This window comes from Fusarium flagelliforme (assembly GCF_020744385.1).
Source record: "Fusarium flagelliforme strain FIESC 12 MPI-CAGE-AA-0113 chromosome Unknown B0J16scaffold_5, whole genome shotgun sequence".
NCBI classification, from domain to species: Eukaryota; Fungi; Ascomycota; class Sordariomycetes; order Hypocreales; family Nectriaceae; genus Fusarium; species Fusarium flagelliforme.
Window position 1 is genome coordinate 3900386 of NW_025763507.1, and position 12782 is coordinate 3913167.

Consider the following 12782-nt stretch of genomic DNA (forward strand, 5'->3'; position numbering starts at 1 on the left):
ACTCTCACTTTGCGCTTTCTACACCTCTCACACGCACTGGTGACAGGCTTGCGCTTTGCGGTCAGCGGCGTTGACGCTGGCGGACGGAATGGCGGCTTCTCTTTTCGAGGTAGGAGGGGGCAAGGACGGGTTGCCCGAGCTTGAGACCATCCGAGAGCCCCGGAACTGAGTATGCTAATAGATTACAGGAGTATAAATCAATATTTGCCTAGCTTTACAAGCTACAGAGGCTTGGAAGACAAGGTTTTGACGTGTCCTTCAGTAAGTATGAGATGCTGCGTATAAACCAAGTTCCCTTTTCACTGCCTGAGAACAGATCCACTGCCCCTTCTCGGTCACGTGAGGAAGAAGCAGTTCCGAGACATCCCATTTGCCAGTTGTATAAACCAGCCAATCATGTCTCGTAGAGAGAAACATTGCAAATTAAAGGTAGTAAGATAAAACCTCAGCTGAATATCACATCTGCAGGGCATTGTTTGTAAGGAGCTATTAGTCTCTAGACCGTAAGACCTATTATTGGAGAGGACTGGGGTTCTCGAGCTCTTTTTAAATTCATCTAGAAGCCTGATTTCTGAGTAACTATACTAACTCAATTGTTTTCTGTATGCGATCCGTAGACCGCCAGTCTTTGAAAGGAAGACAAAGGAACCCGACTCGCCGATATTCCTCGATGCCCCCCTGTAAGTTACTGGTCGCTTCTAAAATAAGGGCACAGGCGGTGACCCCGTCCGTGCGACCCGAGCCGGGAACATACGCGGTACCAACCAAGATGCAAGGAGAGGCTTCGGAGACCCACTGCGTTGTCACTTGGGCATCCATAAACGCAGCTCGAGTATAACCCACCTATGCTTCGTGTTCTAGAAGCCGCGTTCTAGATTCAGGATCCACACGAGTCTTTGATCCGAACTCCGACAGATCAAAGAGTCCGAAAGGGCCTCGAACTCTTAGCTGTGCCGCAAGGACCTGTCCAGATGTGTCTACACCCGCAGATTTTACCTCCCAAAGCTCCACCTTGAGTAGTGTCTCCCACGTATCGAGCGATGAAAGGAATCGCACTGGACCTCTGCTGGTAGCCCACGACCAAGATGGCAGCTTAAGCTGGAAGTCCTCTCCGTTTCCGGAAGAATTGACCAGATCGGTCGTGCCCACATCTGAGTCGGTTTCTCTCAACCATGCCAGCCCTTCGGGTACAGCTGACTGCCACAACCCAGCCCCGTATCTCTGAGGAATGTACTTCTGAATGAGAGCAGAGATCCCCGATAATGCAGGAAGCCTATCGCCTGGAAACGTAAATTTAGCAGAGGTATAGCCCTCGATGAAGCTATACCACTCGCGTATCACTTGACTGGCTCCTTTGCCCTGTTTTTGGAGGTTGCGAAACACGGGCATAAAATCCGAGACCTCTTCGTAGACCATTCCGCTATCTCTATCCTTCAGACTCAATCCGTCATGGTCAATTTCCGTGGCTCGACACTCGTGACATTCCCACAAGACCATATTATTCGCGAAATGAATAACTCTCGTCGATAACATTCTTTCCTGGATAGCCCAGCCTCTCTCATAAAGAGCGGCTCCCTTGATCTCTGATATCCAGCTTGGTACTTTTGGAAGGATTGAGATTTCTCTTGTTCCTCCGTCGGGAATTCTCCGTCGGAGAATGACAGGTTCGAGGTCAAAGGCTTGGGCAGGTCTCGGTAAGAATAATCCCTCGTCGGAAGACTTGGCTCCAGTTGCGGATAGTGTAACAGTTGCATTCTGGTAGTAGTATCCAAAACGTGTAGCTTCACGAGACCAGTCTTCTTTGTGACTCATATCATCGGGTCCCTCGCTTTGTAAAATACACAACGCGTCAACCCATAGATATCTGAAGCCGAGCTTACGGGTCAAGGTGATCGCGTCTTGTATCGTTTTAGGAAGCTGGGCGAAAGGCAGACTTTCTAGCATTGCCTGAAGTTTAGAAGCAGTGGTTTTAATTGAGTGGTTGCTGACTGGGCCCCATGCATAACTCAGAGCAGCGTATTCGAGGTCCTTGGAACCCTGGTCTTTGCCAGGAAGGAATAATCGTAGAGGTTTTGTATTATCGTCTGATCCGACGTCGACGAGCCTTGTAGGTAAGCAATCAATGTCACTCTGAACATCCGTATGTCTGCATTGACTGTGTGTATCCCGACACTTTCGGATCCATCTTGAAGTCAACTGAACAATATTTTCCATTCCCCCGTCAGAGGTAGGGTCTTGAAGCTGGCCAACAAGTTCTCGATATGCTTCAAAAGCTTGCTTCTGTCCTCCATTATTGAATAAGACGGATAGATACGTGCTAGCAGCAGCACTCCGTTGTTGAACTTTGACCGACAATATCTCAAGCCGGGACTCATCCGAAACAGGATCGATTGTGGAGTCCTTGGTCATGATGTCGATTGGCGCATGGGTATCTTGAAGTGAGACACCTCCATCGTAGATCAATGATTGGTAAATGACGCGACAAAGCACGCATCCCTGCCGTGCTGAATCTTCGAGAGCCTGAATGTTCGGCTTTAGGGTTTGGTGATTATACTCGGAGGTGGGGCTTTGCAATGAATTTTGGAACGATAGGCAATCAGGACACAATGATTCTGACATTATTACGATACAATGAAAATGCAGGCGGAAAATCGCGTTTGCGGTTGTCGGCTACATAACAAAGAGCTCTGGAGGAGAATGTATTGAATTGTGATAGCCAGGTCTAACTATTCCCTTAACGAGGCATTTACTGGATACCCCGCATTGAGTCCTAGATTCCTTCTTTTTTACACTTGGTATTAAAGTTCTTACATCTATCGGCACGCTGGTCTTCCTAGAGATCGTGAGATGCAACTAAACTACCCTAGAAGACATTGTTCAAACAGTAATTCTGCAGCACGTACGACACATACCTTCGGAACCGGACCTTTATTAGCATTAGATTCTCAATTGGTTATAGATACTACACCTGTTGCTTTATCGGTAGTTTTTGCAGGGCTTTCTCCTTAAAAAAAAAAAACTCAAAATAGACGTCGTTCTAGATTTAAAACATGTTGGTATAAAGCTGTGGCACGCATCTCGTCGAACAATCGAGGCGTGGCTAAGCCAGCTCTAGACTACAGGTTAGGCTCTGCCGAGCCCAAGTGGGTAGACATCTACCCGTAGCTATATTTAAAACGGTTCTGGGGTTAGTTCGGGTAACCCGGCGGAACTGCATGACTTCTCAACGCATGACTGGAGAGATTTAGCGGGTCAATGCTTTATTTCAGGGAGATATACTGGTGGGGACCTCGTATTCATTCTAGAAGTGGGGTAGAAAGAACGGGACTTAATTTGATAGCATGATCCTGGGCATGAATGAGTTCAGAGCCTTGTTTTTCCTTCAATTAGCACCTCGGCATTTGTCCCCAGGTGGGTAATAGAAGGACTATCATTGAGGCTGAGGCAGCGAAAATAACACTAGCTCAAGATGCGGACTGAGTTGGTGTAGAGTGACTGGGTTATTTTGTCTCTCAAGCTTCTGGACTCTACCTGTCCCCTTTTAACGACCGTTAGATTGGGTCCCGGGACCCATCACGAGGTCAATGCCAAGGGTCATCCTAAACTATGACGATGCAACACAATGACGATGCAACGTCAAGTCCAAGAAGGGAGGCAAATCTACATATAAGATGATCCTTCGTGCCATTCCTTCAACTTTATCTCACTCACTCACTCATCCACTCGCTCATCTACAACTTTAATCTCAACCACTCTCAACCAACAAACCTACCACCGCCAACATGCAGATTAAGGCTCTTCTCCTCACTCCCCTCGTCGCCGCCGGCGTCGTCTCCGCCGCCCCCAAGGCCACCACTCCCAAGATCACCAACTTCAATGCCCTCGCCCTCCGCTCCGCCTCTCCCGTCCACTTCAACTACATCCAGGCTTCCAAGGAGTCTTTCGCCCTCAAGCTCAAGGACCAGGGCTCCAGCTGCTACGACCAGAAGAAGCACAACGAGGTTACCTTCACCCTCGACGGCGACGAGCTCTGGCTCTACTCCATCGGCAACCCTCGCCAGCAGGTCTACGTCGATTTCTCCGGCATGGGTCAGGGCAAGTTCGGTTACACCACTGGTGCCCAGCCCATGCCCCGTAACGGTCAGCGCAACGGCTGGGAGATTTCCAAGGATGGTATCCTGACCAACGGCGGCTCCAACTTTGTCGCCTGCCCCAACAGCAAGAACCTTGAGAAGGCCTCTTGGTCTGTCTGGGTCTACAACTCCATCGACAACCCCGGTGGTAACAAGAACTGTGTTCCCTTCACCGTCAAGGCTGCTCCCGTTGAGAAGCCTGTTGCATGCATGTACTCTGCCATCCAGCCTAGCGAGTAAACTTGACTTTATGATGGAATGTTTCTAGTACATATTTTGCATAGCATTGAATGAGGGTCATGTAGTATTATATCAACATACTATACATTATAATGAACATTACGCTACTGTTTACCTCTCTCACTACGAGCTTATTTCTGCTGCCTTTAGTCTGTGATGCATACAATCTTGATTTAGTATCCCATCGCAACTAAATTGAATCCAATCGACCAGGTACTATCTTAACCGGCGCATACAAGTAAAATAATAGTAGCTATGCAAGAATACTTCCGACAAAAGTAGACACGAGCGGCGGCGCCGTGTTGGGGAATGCGAATGTATTGAATCACGAGTAGCATAATCGCTGTATCGTTCAAACAGCATCAAGTTTGAACGGTAACGATACAGTAATTTCTCTAGCAAGATAAATTCCGCTGCTTCTTTTCTCGATAGCGCCCAAATTAGCGTAACGGCTGTCAATGCACATCCCAATTTCCACCAAATCCCCAGTGACGTTTCACAGTGGGTGGATCTTTTACCCCAAAGTCTGCCTTGCCCCCAAAAGCCTCCATCCTGCAATTAATCCTTCAGACGTTTCAACTTAAAAGCTTGTACAACATAAGCATTAAAACAGTCCAATGATAATTCGTTGAGATGAAATGAGGTGCATATCTGATGAGGCGCAGATGAAATCCTTCGACCCAGAAACAAGCTTATCTAAATTAAGGTCCGGCGCGAAAATGTTCTGATTGGACGCGACGCTCTTACTTGGAGCGAGCTGAACCTGCGCATGATATGCATATGCAGAGTGAGGTATTCTAGATTTGATTTGAGTCGTGATGATTTGTTGATTGGTGAATCCTTCTTGTATAGTGCATCCTTCTGTATTCCTTCTTGAGGCTGTGATGATGACTGGCGGTTTCATGATATCGTGAGTGTACATCAGATGGAAAGCCTCTGGCCTTGAGATAGAGTCAAAGTGGTATTTAATAGGCTCTCTATTCCGTCAATAAACTCTTTTTTCCATCTCCTCATCAACAGCTTCTTCTCAATCCCTTCACTTGAACACTCTTCTTCAATCAACTCTCGCCTCTACATCTGCAATAATGCACGGTCTCACAGCCATAACCCTCCTTGCAGGCGCTCTCAGTGTCGAAGCATCTCCCCTCCAACTCGCCAAGCGCGTTCTCATGGGCCGTCTCGACGATGGCGCCCACGAAATTGAGCACAAGTTCCAGCCCCTCACTGATTTCGACACCGATGGCTGCTACTACACTTCCGCCATCGACAAAGACGGCAACACCAACCGCGGTCTGAGCCAGAAGGATGTTTACTTCAAGGGCCTTGCGGCTGATTGCCGTGACCAAAACCGTCTTGAGAACAACAATGTCTACAGTCGACGTCGTTGTAACAATGGTTGGTGTGCTATTATGTATGAGTACTACTTTGAGAAGGACCAGATTGTGTAAGTACCTCTCTTCCCTTGGATGAGATAGCGAGTTTCTAATCATGTATAGCTGGGGCACTATCGGTGGTGGCAAAGGCAACGGCCACACCCACGACTGGGAAAACATCGTAGTATTCGTCCAAGGCGAAGACGTCAAGCGCGTCGCCCCCTCTTGCCATGGCGAATACAAGCACGCCACCAACGAACCCCGTCTCGACGGCCAGCGCGCCAAGGTAGTCTACCACAAAGACGGTGGCGAAACTCACTGCTGGCGCATGGCCAATGAGGGAGACGATGCTGTCGAGAACTACACTGGGCAGTGGTTCATTGGTAACCTTGTCGGCTGGGATAACTGGCCTGTTGTGAATGGTCGATCTCTGAGGGATTACCTGTTTGATGCTTGGAATGGTGGTGTTGGACCCAAGTTCTGGGATGCTGAGAACAAGTTTACTGATAACTTGCGAAAGGCTGCTGGTGATGGGGCTCCTGGTTTTGATCCTGCTGTTGATGAGTAGGGGACACGCTTCTACGCGTCAAAGTTTGTGTTATTCTTCTTGTACTTTCTGGTAAAGCACCTTTTAGTTTTTGTGTTTATTTGTATAGAATGTTGATTCCTTTATTCAACTACGACTTTCCCCACTAACTTCTCAATTCGACAATACATGCTTCAGCTGTACGTCTTCTGAACAGCCTCCTTCTCCCGAGCAAGAAACTCACTATAAGTACCCATCGGAATGCCCCAAGTTTTGACTTTCTCAGCATCAACATGCTTCACCCCATCCCTCAAGAACAACGATGCCCCAATGAACGGATTCTTTTCCATGTTCTGCACGATCTCTTCCTCGGTGTAAAAAGAAGGCGTAATTTCACGCCCCACAGCCTCAGATAGAGTTTCCATCATTTCAACAGCTGTCAATCGTTCTCCAACAAGATCAATCCCATGACCGTGGAATTTTGCTGGGTCGCGCAAAGCAGCGACAACGAACTTGGCGATATCCTCAGGATCGATCAGGTTAAGCTGAGTATCGGGTGCCAAGGCCGTCAACCAAGTGTTCTTCTCAAATAAGTCGCGGTAGAATAGGGCTTTGGGTGCAAGTAGATTGGTCATGATGAAGCCGGGTCGGAGGATAGTCCAATGCTCAAACCCAGCGCGCTTCACAAGACCTTCAATGACGTTCTTGACAAAAAGACTCTTGGGGAGAAGGTGCTTGGGTGAAAGAAGAGTACGTTTCTCAGGGGCATCAGCGCTAATGGAGCTTGAATAGACAACATCAGACACGCCTTTCTGCTTGGCAAGAGACAGGATGTTCTGAGCCCAAACTCGCTCGTCATCCAAATCGGTGTAATTGGGAGCGAGAACCAAGAACAATTTATCACAGCCTTCAAGGCCAGCTGCCAGTGCATCTTGATCATTCCAATCTCCAGAGTTGAGAATGACACCGATGTTGGCTAAGGCTTGAGCCTGTGCTGATTGCATGTTTCGCACTGTTGCTCGGACTGTCCAGTCTAATTGGCGTAGTTGGCGACAGACTGCTGAGCCCTGGGTGCCAGTTGCGGCGACGGCGTAGACAATTGGAAGAGACATGACAATAATTGAATGATAGATGTAATATAAAGCTGCTGATGATATTTTCCTATGGCTGAATTATCTATTCTTTATATGTTCTGTATTGCGCTGTTGACCTGCGCTGTCGGTGATGACTAAGGCGGAATTCCGCTGAATAGTGGGCCATTGGGCTGTAATTCTGCGCTGCGCTAATCCGCTTCTCCAATTTCCCCTTTGCTTACTCCCTCGAGCCATGGCATCTCTCACTGCATCGGAGCGCGATGACCCTCCTTTACGTCGCAAGTCATGCGAAGCCTGTAAGAAGTCTCGGAGGAGATGCGATCAGGCGCGTCCGACTTGTCAACGCTGTTCTCAGCGGAGAATTGAATGTCGGTATCCCCAGGCGCAGACACGTACCTGTACCCCTGCTTCAGCGCCTGTAGTTGAGAATGCAGGTCTTGGCTCTTTTGATCCTTCATGTCTTGATATGCTTGATGATATCTTACCTGCCGATGACTTTACGGATTCACTGTATCAAGATTCGCTGGATATTGAGAGTTCATTGCCTAATTTTAGTGCTGATGATAGCCTTTCATCATTCGGTCACGATTCTCGCTTGTCGTTGACGGCTCAGAATGCGCTAAAGACATCGCAACTTGTCGCTGCGCCTCAAGTTGGTAGGGTTCTTACGTCTAGACTCCAGTATGCTATGGATAAGATAATGACGGCGCCTTCTCAAATGGTTTCAATGAACAAGATGCCTTGGTGTCATGCCCATCTTTACGATGAAGGCATGCCAAGAGTAATGCAGCGTACGTCTTCTTTAATATTATTCATTTTCTAGCTCACACAAGAGATAGATGCCGTCTCATCCGCTGCGCTACATGCAGCTAAAAACCACCTCAACGCGAGAGTAATTCGTGAAAATATAGAGTGTCGCGTACAAGATCTTCTCTCCAGTCCACCATCGACGACGCCAATTGAGACTCTAGCTTATGCGCAAGCTCTATTCATGTATCAAACGCTTCGTCTAGACGACACCGATCCTCGGGCCCGGTATACATATGAAGCAACCATGCCTCATCTCGAAGAAGCAGCACATGCGCTCATTCGGCTCATCAACTTTGGCGAGTCATGGTATACAGATTCCTCGAGCCGTGATCTTGATGTAGTCCCACTGTATCCTTCATCTGCAGCGCACAGTTTCTGGTGTTCTTGGATCCTGCAAGAGTCAATGAGGCGAACACTAGCTATTGTTAATCTTTTTGTAGTTACGTACTACTACCTTAAGGGCGAGAATCGGTGCAGTCAGAGTATTGTGAGTCCCTCGGTGACTATGTCTGCACATTTGTGGGATGCCAAGGATCACATTGACTTTGCGCTTGCTTGGCGGAACGAGAGTTATTATTTGATACATGCTGAACCGTGGGTTGATTTTATGCCGTGAAGATGTGAATGACGCTGACTGGAAGTACAGATTGGATCATATGATGGCGAGGCTGAAAAATGTTACGAAGGCTGACGTTGATGAATATGGAATACTTTGCTTGACGACGATATTGGGATTTCATGAAGCGAAAGGGTGGCTTGCTATGAAGGGAATCACTTTATGATTATGATAGATAAGACACAGGTCAAGCAAGCAACCAAGACCAATATGGGCAATATTAATGTATTTTCAGTGCTTATTGATGTTCAAGATATGTGAAAGTAACCATTGCTGCAATTTGGCCTTCATATCCCTTGAGTGTCCGTCTACATAGTCAAAACAGACCTAAAGCGCACCTCTCCACTCTCCATCTTCTCAAAAGCCTTCTGATGCTCCGTCTCGAAAGGAAACTTCTCAATCATACACTTTATCCCATGGGTATGCGCAAAAGCAATCGCATCCTCAGAATCCTTTGCATGTCCGCACGGCCACCCATGCACACTCAGACCCTTGATAACCATAAGACCTGTATCAAACTCGACAGGTCCAAGGGGCGCAAGAGCAACTAACTTGCCCATAGGTGCGAGACCTGCAACCAAGGGACTAACGGCTTTAGCATGCGGTGCTGTGGAAACGATCATATTCGCACCGCCCATTTTCTGTAGGGCTTCTGCTGTATCCTCAGCTTTGGTGTCGATGTAGTGATGGGCGCCCAATTGCATCGCAAAGTCCTTCTTGTCAGGGCCGGAACTCAGCGCAACGACGGTGTAGCCCATCTTGGAAGCATACTGTAGCGCTAAATGGCCTAGACCGCCGAGACCTTGTACGGCGACCAGACCGCCTTGCATTATGTGCATGTTTCGCATGGCGTTGAAGACGGTTACGCCTGCGCAGAGAAGAGGGGCGACTTCAGCTGGGTTTGCATCAGCTGGGATGCGAACTGCTGCTTCGGCGCGGAGGGTCATGTATTCTCCGTAGCCGCCGTCTACAGTCACGCCGTTGACGACTTGATTGTCGCAAGTTTGAAAGTTGCCGCGTTGGCAGGAGGTGCAGGTTCCATCATGGCCTATAATGTAAGCACTAACTCAATTCACAAGGGTATTGACATACCACCGTGCCAGGCACCTCCAACCCGATCTCCAATATTCCATCTTGTGACGCCTTCACCGACGGCGACAACATCTCCGACGGCTTCATGGCCTGTGGTACGGGGGAATACATCACCAAGGACACCCTGCTTCACAAAGAGATCTGAGTGGCAGACGCCGCAGGCGATGACCTTAATGAGGACGTGGCCTGCGTCGGGTTGCTTTAGTTCCACGTCTTGCAGAACAAGGTCTTTGTTTTGGGAGACGAAGACGGCGGCTTTGTAGGTCTTGGGTAGGGAAGACATGATAGATAGTAGTCACAACAATGATTGCTTGGAGTGCTGGATGAATAGCTGTGACAATTTTGAGTACGAGGCAGAACTGTCTCACATTTATATACACATCGTCACTTCCATATACTACTACTCGCATGCCAAGAACGCCGTTTCTACCCCGCGATAAGGAAAGCGAGAAGCGAGCACCGAAGATAAGACATTACCCGGCCTCCATCGATATTCCATTCAGAGAATAGTCGTATGCAGCTTACGTGCAGCAGGAACAAGTACCCATGGATCCGGAATGAAAATTCCGCTCCTGTGAGCCAATTGAGAGAGACGTAATTCTTCGAAAATGGAATACCATTCGTCACGTAAGAGAGTTAAGCTATGCATGTCAGAGTTACAGAGACTTTCCCAAATGAGTAGGCATCTTGCGTTCAGAACCCTTGGCGACTGGACGCCTCCACGTTTTCATCCATCAGCCAGTCCATGTTATCCAACTGCGTAAATATATCCCAATCGGCATTAAAGTCGAATCCTTCCAGACCAACAGGCGTCGGCGGTCCTCTGGGATCGTTCAAAATATGATCAAGAACCTTTTTAATCACCGCTCTGACTTTCACTGATGTAGAGCTCTGAGACGAGCCCAGTGATCCGGCGAGAAGACTTAGCTGTTGAATGATTGAGGAGCGCGAGTATGTCTCGCCTGCGATAGTCGCGTTGATGTCCTCCACTGGGTTGGGATTTATGAGTTCCATGCAAAGAATAGCTCCGGCTAGAGTTGCATATGATCTTATCTGATGACTGTTAGACCGGCGTGTAAGTTTGATCGGGTTACTTACTGTCCATTGATTCTCGCCTTTGACTTCAGCCCATATATGTCGTTGTGTCCAGATACTCAACGTCAAAACCACCATCTCGAAGCTAATTACTACAAGATCCTTCCTGTTGGAATCAGGATCACGCTTAACTAGCAAGCGCTCTATGAGGAACATGTTTAGCAGATGGTCCAGCCTGACTAGTAGTTTCTGATGTCCACCTTCGATCTCCAAGTCTTGCATGCCAGCTGCAGGATCATAAAGAAAATGCGCTGGTAGCTCGCGATATAGGTTTTCCTCTTCCACCCGAACGTTCCTGCAGACTAGTCAGCAAATAGTTCAACAGCCCGTATGCTCACGTACAAAAGGTCGCGGTTATTATGGACACAATTGTAACCCATCACAAATTCCAGAATCTTATCCCGGATCAAAGCAATTTTCATTCGAATCCTCAAAACAGTTACAGCGCGAAAACGGCCATCGGTAGCCCACCCATCCAGGGCCAGGCTTTCACGACACCGATTGAAGCTCTCTTTATCTGCAAGCAGTGCTACGTCGTCTATGTCCAGCGGCAGTTCAACTGAGCAGAATCTGCGCGATAATAAAGGCGGTCGTCCGACTAACGTAGCGAGGAACTTGTCAGTTATAAAGACCTGACATGAGAAACGGCGTAGAATCTCGCATGGTATCGTGGTATGTGTTGGACCACGTAGGTTCTTGGAGCAGTTGTCGTGGCGCCCGGCAAAGGTCAGCATGGCCACTGTCTCGGCGTGAAATTTCCAGAAAGGAAGGCCTAAATCAATTCAGCTTCCAGAACTATTGAGTGAGGGTCAGAGAATACTTACTAGTTTCTCCATGCATACAAGCATGCAAGAAAGAGCGTTTATACAAAAGATATAGCATCAAAGAGCCCGAACTCCCTCCCATATTCGCAAGAGTAATACAGGAAGATACATATTCTGTATACTCTTCCAGCATCCTTCTAGAGTCTTGGCTCATGGTATTCGATACCTCATTTAAAGCGACATATAGGAACATGATCCCCACAGCTTCCCAGCGCAAGTTGGATCCCGAGAAACTCGCGATCCAGTTTTGCGGATCCTCTTGGTCTTCCGTGAGCGTCTTCCTTGTATTTATGCAAATCATGCTTCCCAACCAAGGAAGGCGCGACCGGTTTCGTAGATAAGATCCGAGTGTATTCCATGTGCTTTCAACCAATTTCTTACCAACTATTCGTACCCAGTCATCGCAGTTTAAACCGGACCAGCGATCTTCAGAGGGGATTTGTTCTGGAATAGCTTGTAAGATTCTGGTAGCTAGGTTGTTTGCTCCTTCATCCATGTTTGCCATATTATGTATCTCGGCTATAGATGGGGGCGCTGGTGTTGGTGCACGCTCAAGGGGAACGGAAGGATCTCCTGCAGCAAGAGTGGTCTCGGTCTCGAGATATGCAGCCGTGAAGCTGGCCGGACCAAAGAATCCATCCGGTGCTCGTGCCGCCGGTGAACTCCATAATCTATCATCAGGACCGAGTTGTCTGCTTGACAACGGTTGCGGACTAGATGCTATTGTTGTTTGTATTAGGCGCTGCGATGACTCGGCGGTTTCCTGAGTGGGAGAAGCGTAATAGCAATTTGCTTCACCATTGGGTCGCCTACTACAACGCCGACATATCGGATAAGTGTGGTCGCATGCAACTTTGCGGCGACGACACGGTTCACATGCTTGTTTCTTGCCGTTACGACGAGTGACTAGTGGACTTGACATAGTTGCGGTTAGTTTGTGGAGGTGGAGATGGGTAGGAAGAGAGAACGGCGTTGGAAG

At 48.2% G+C, this 12782-nt stretch overlaps 7 protein-coding genes across 7 annotated transcripts; 3 read left to right on the plus strand and 4 right to left on the minus strand.

Moving 5' to 3' along the window:
- Nucleotides 1-532: 532 nt before the first annotated feature.
- B0J16DRAFT_346033 (heterokaryon incompatibility protein-domain-containing protein) lies at nt 533-2634 on the minus strand. The gene has a single exon (XM_046128368.1). The coding sequence runs from the start codon at nt 2617-2619 to the stop codon at nt 844-846; it is 1776 nt and encodes a 591-aa protein (XP_045982058.1). The 5' UTR covers nt 2620-2634; the 3' UTR covers nt 533-843.
- An 810-nt stretch (nt 2635-3444) lies between these two features.
- On the plus strand, nt 3445-4495 carry B0J16DRAFT_346034 (uncharacterized protein). Its single transcript, XM_046128369.1, has one exon. The coding sequence runs from the start codon at nt 3783-3785 to the stop codon at nt 4371-4373; it is 591 nt and encodes a 196-aa protein (XP_045982059.1). The 5' UTR covers nt 3445-3782; the 3' UTR covers nt 4374-4495.
- A 963-nt stretch (nt 4496-5458) lies between these two features.
- B0J16DRAFT_416663 (necrosis inducing protein) lies at nt 5459-6314 on the plus strand (the record flags this gene model as incomplete). The annotated part of the gene is made up of 2 exons (XM_046133614.1): nt 5459-5817; nt 5870-6314. The coding sequence occupies 2 exons, from the start codon at nt 5459-5461 to the stop codon at nt 6312-6314; spliced, it is 804 nt and encodes a 267-aa protein (XP_045982060.1).
- A 99-nt stretch (nt 6315-6413) lies between these two features.
- On the minus strand, nt 6414-7395 carry B0J16DRAFT_165414 (uncharacterized protein). Its single transcript, XM_046122303.1, has one exon. The coding sequence runs from the start codon at nt 7382-7384 to the stop codon at nt 6467-6469; it is 918 nt and encodes a 305-aa protein (XP_045982061.1). The 5' UTR covers nt 7385-7395; the 3' UTR covers nt 6414-6466.
- A 190-nt stretch (nt 7396-7585) lies between these two features.
- On the plus strand, nt 7586-9008 carry B0J16DRAFT_346037 (uncharacterized protein). Its single transcript, XM_046128370.1, has 3 exons — nt 7586-8157; nt 8206-8770; nt 8823-9008. Exons 1-3 carry the CDS (start codon nt 7599-7601, stop codon nt 8956-8958), a joined length of 1260 nt encoding a protein of 419 aa, XP_045982062.1. The 5' UTR covers nt 7586-7598; the 3' UTR covers nt 8959-9008.
- Nucleotides 9009-9087: 79 nt separating this feature from the next.
- Nucleotides 9088-10167, minus strand: B0J16DRAFT_374045 (chaperonin 10-like protein; the record flags this gene model as incomplete). The annotated part of the gene is made up of 2 exons (XM_046130573.1): nt 9088-9840; nt 9885-10167. 2 exons carry the CDS (start codon nt 10165-10167, stop codon nt 9101-9103), a joined length of 1023 nt encoding a protein of 340 aa, XP_045982063.1. The 3' UTR covers nt 9088-9100.
- Nucleotides 10168-10514: 347 nt separating this feature from the next.
- Nucleotides 10515-12766, minus strand: B0J16DRAFT_346039 (uncharacterized protein). Its single transcript, XM_046128371.1, has 4 exons — nt 11804-12766; nt 11322-11751; nt 10983-11274; nt 10515-10937 (listed from the first exon to the last, which is right to left on the minus strand). The coding sequence occupies exons 1-4, from the start codon at nt 12723-12725 to the stop codon at nt 10578-10580; spliced, it is 2004 nt and encodes a 667-aa protein (XP_045982064.1). The 5' UTR covers nt 12726-12766; the 3' UTR covers nt 10515-10577.
- Nucleotides 12767-12782: the final 16 nt, after the last annotated feature.

Coding starts and splice junctions, on each gene's coding strand:
- B0J16DRAFT_346033 (XM_046128368.1), bottom strand. CDS start 2,619: ATGTCAGAATCATTGTGTCCTGATTGCCTATCGTTCCAAAATTCATTG.
- B0J16DRAFT_346034 (XM_046128369.1), top strand. CDS start 3,783: ATGCAGATTAAGGCTCTTCTCCTCACTCCCCTCGTCGCCGCCGGCGTC.
- B0J16DRAFT_165414 (XM_046122303.1), bottom strand. CDS start 7,384: ATGTCTCTTCCAATTGTCTACGCCGTCGCCGCAACTGGCACCCAGGGC.
- B0J16DRAFT_346037 (XM_046128370.1), top strand. CDS start 7,599: ATGGCATCTCTCACTGCATCGGAGCGCGATGACCCTCCTTTACGTCGC. Junction 8,158..8,205: donor CATGCCAAGAGTAATGCAGC/GTACGTCTTCTT, acceptor CACAAGAGATAG/ATGCCGTCTCATCCGCTGCG. Junction 8,771..8,822: donor TATTTGATACATGCTGAACC/GTGGGTTGATTT, acceptor CTGGAAGTACAG/ATTGGATCATATGATGGCGA.
- B0J16DRAFT_346039 (XM_046128371.1), bottom strand. CDS start 12,725: ATGTCAAGTCCACTAGTCACTCGTCGTAACGGCAAGAAACAAGCATGT. Junction 11,752..11,803: donor TTGTATGCATGGAGAAACTA/GTAAGTATTCTC, acceptor GAATTGATTTAG/GCCTTCCTTTCTGGAAATTT. Junction 10,938..10,982: donor AAGGCGAGAATCAATGGACA/GTAAGTAACCCG, acceptor AACAGTCATCAG/ATAAGATCATATGCAACTCT.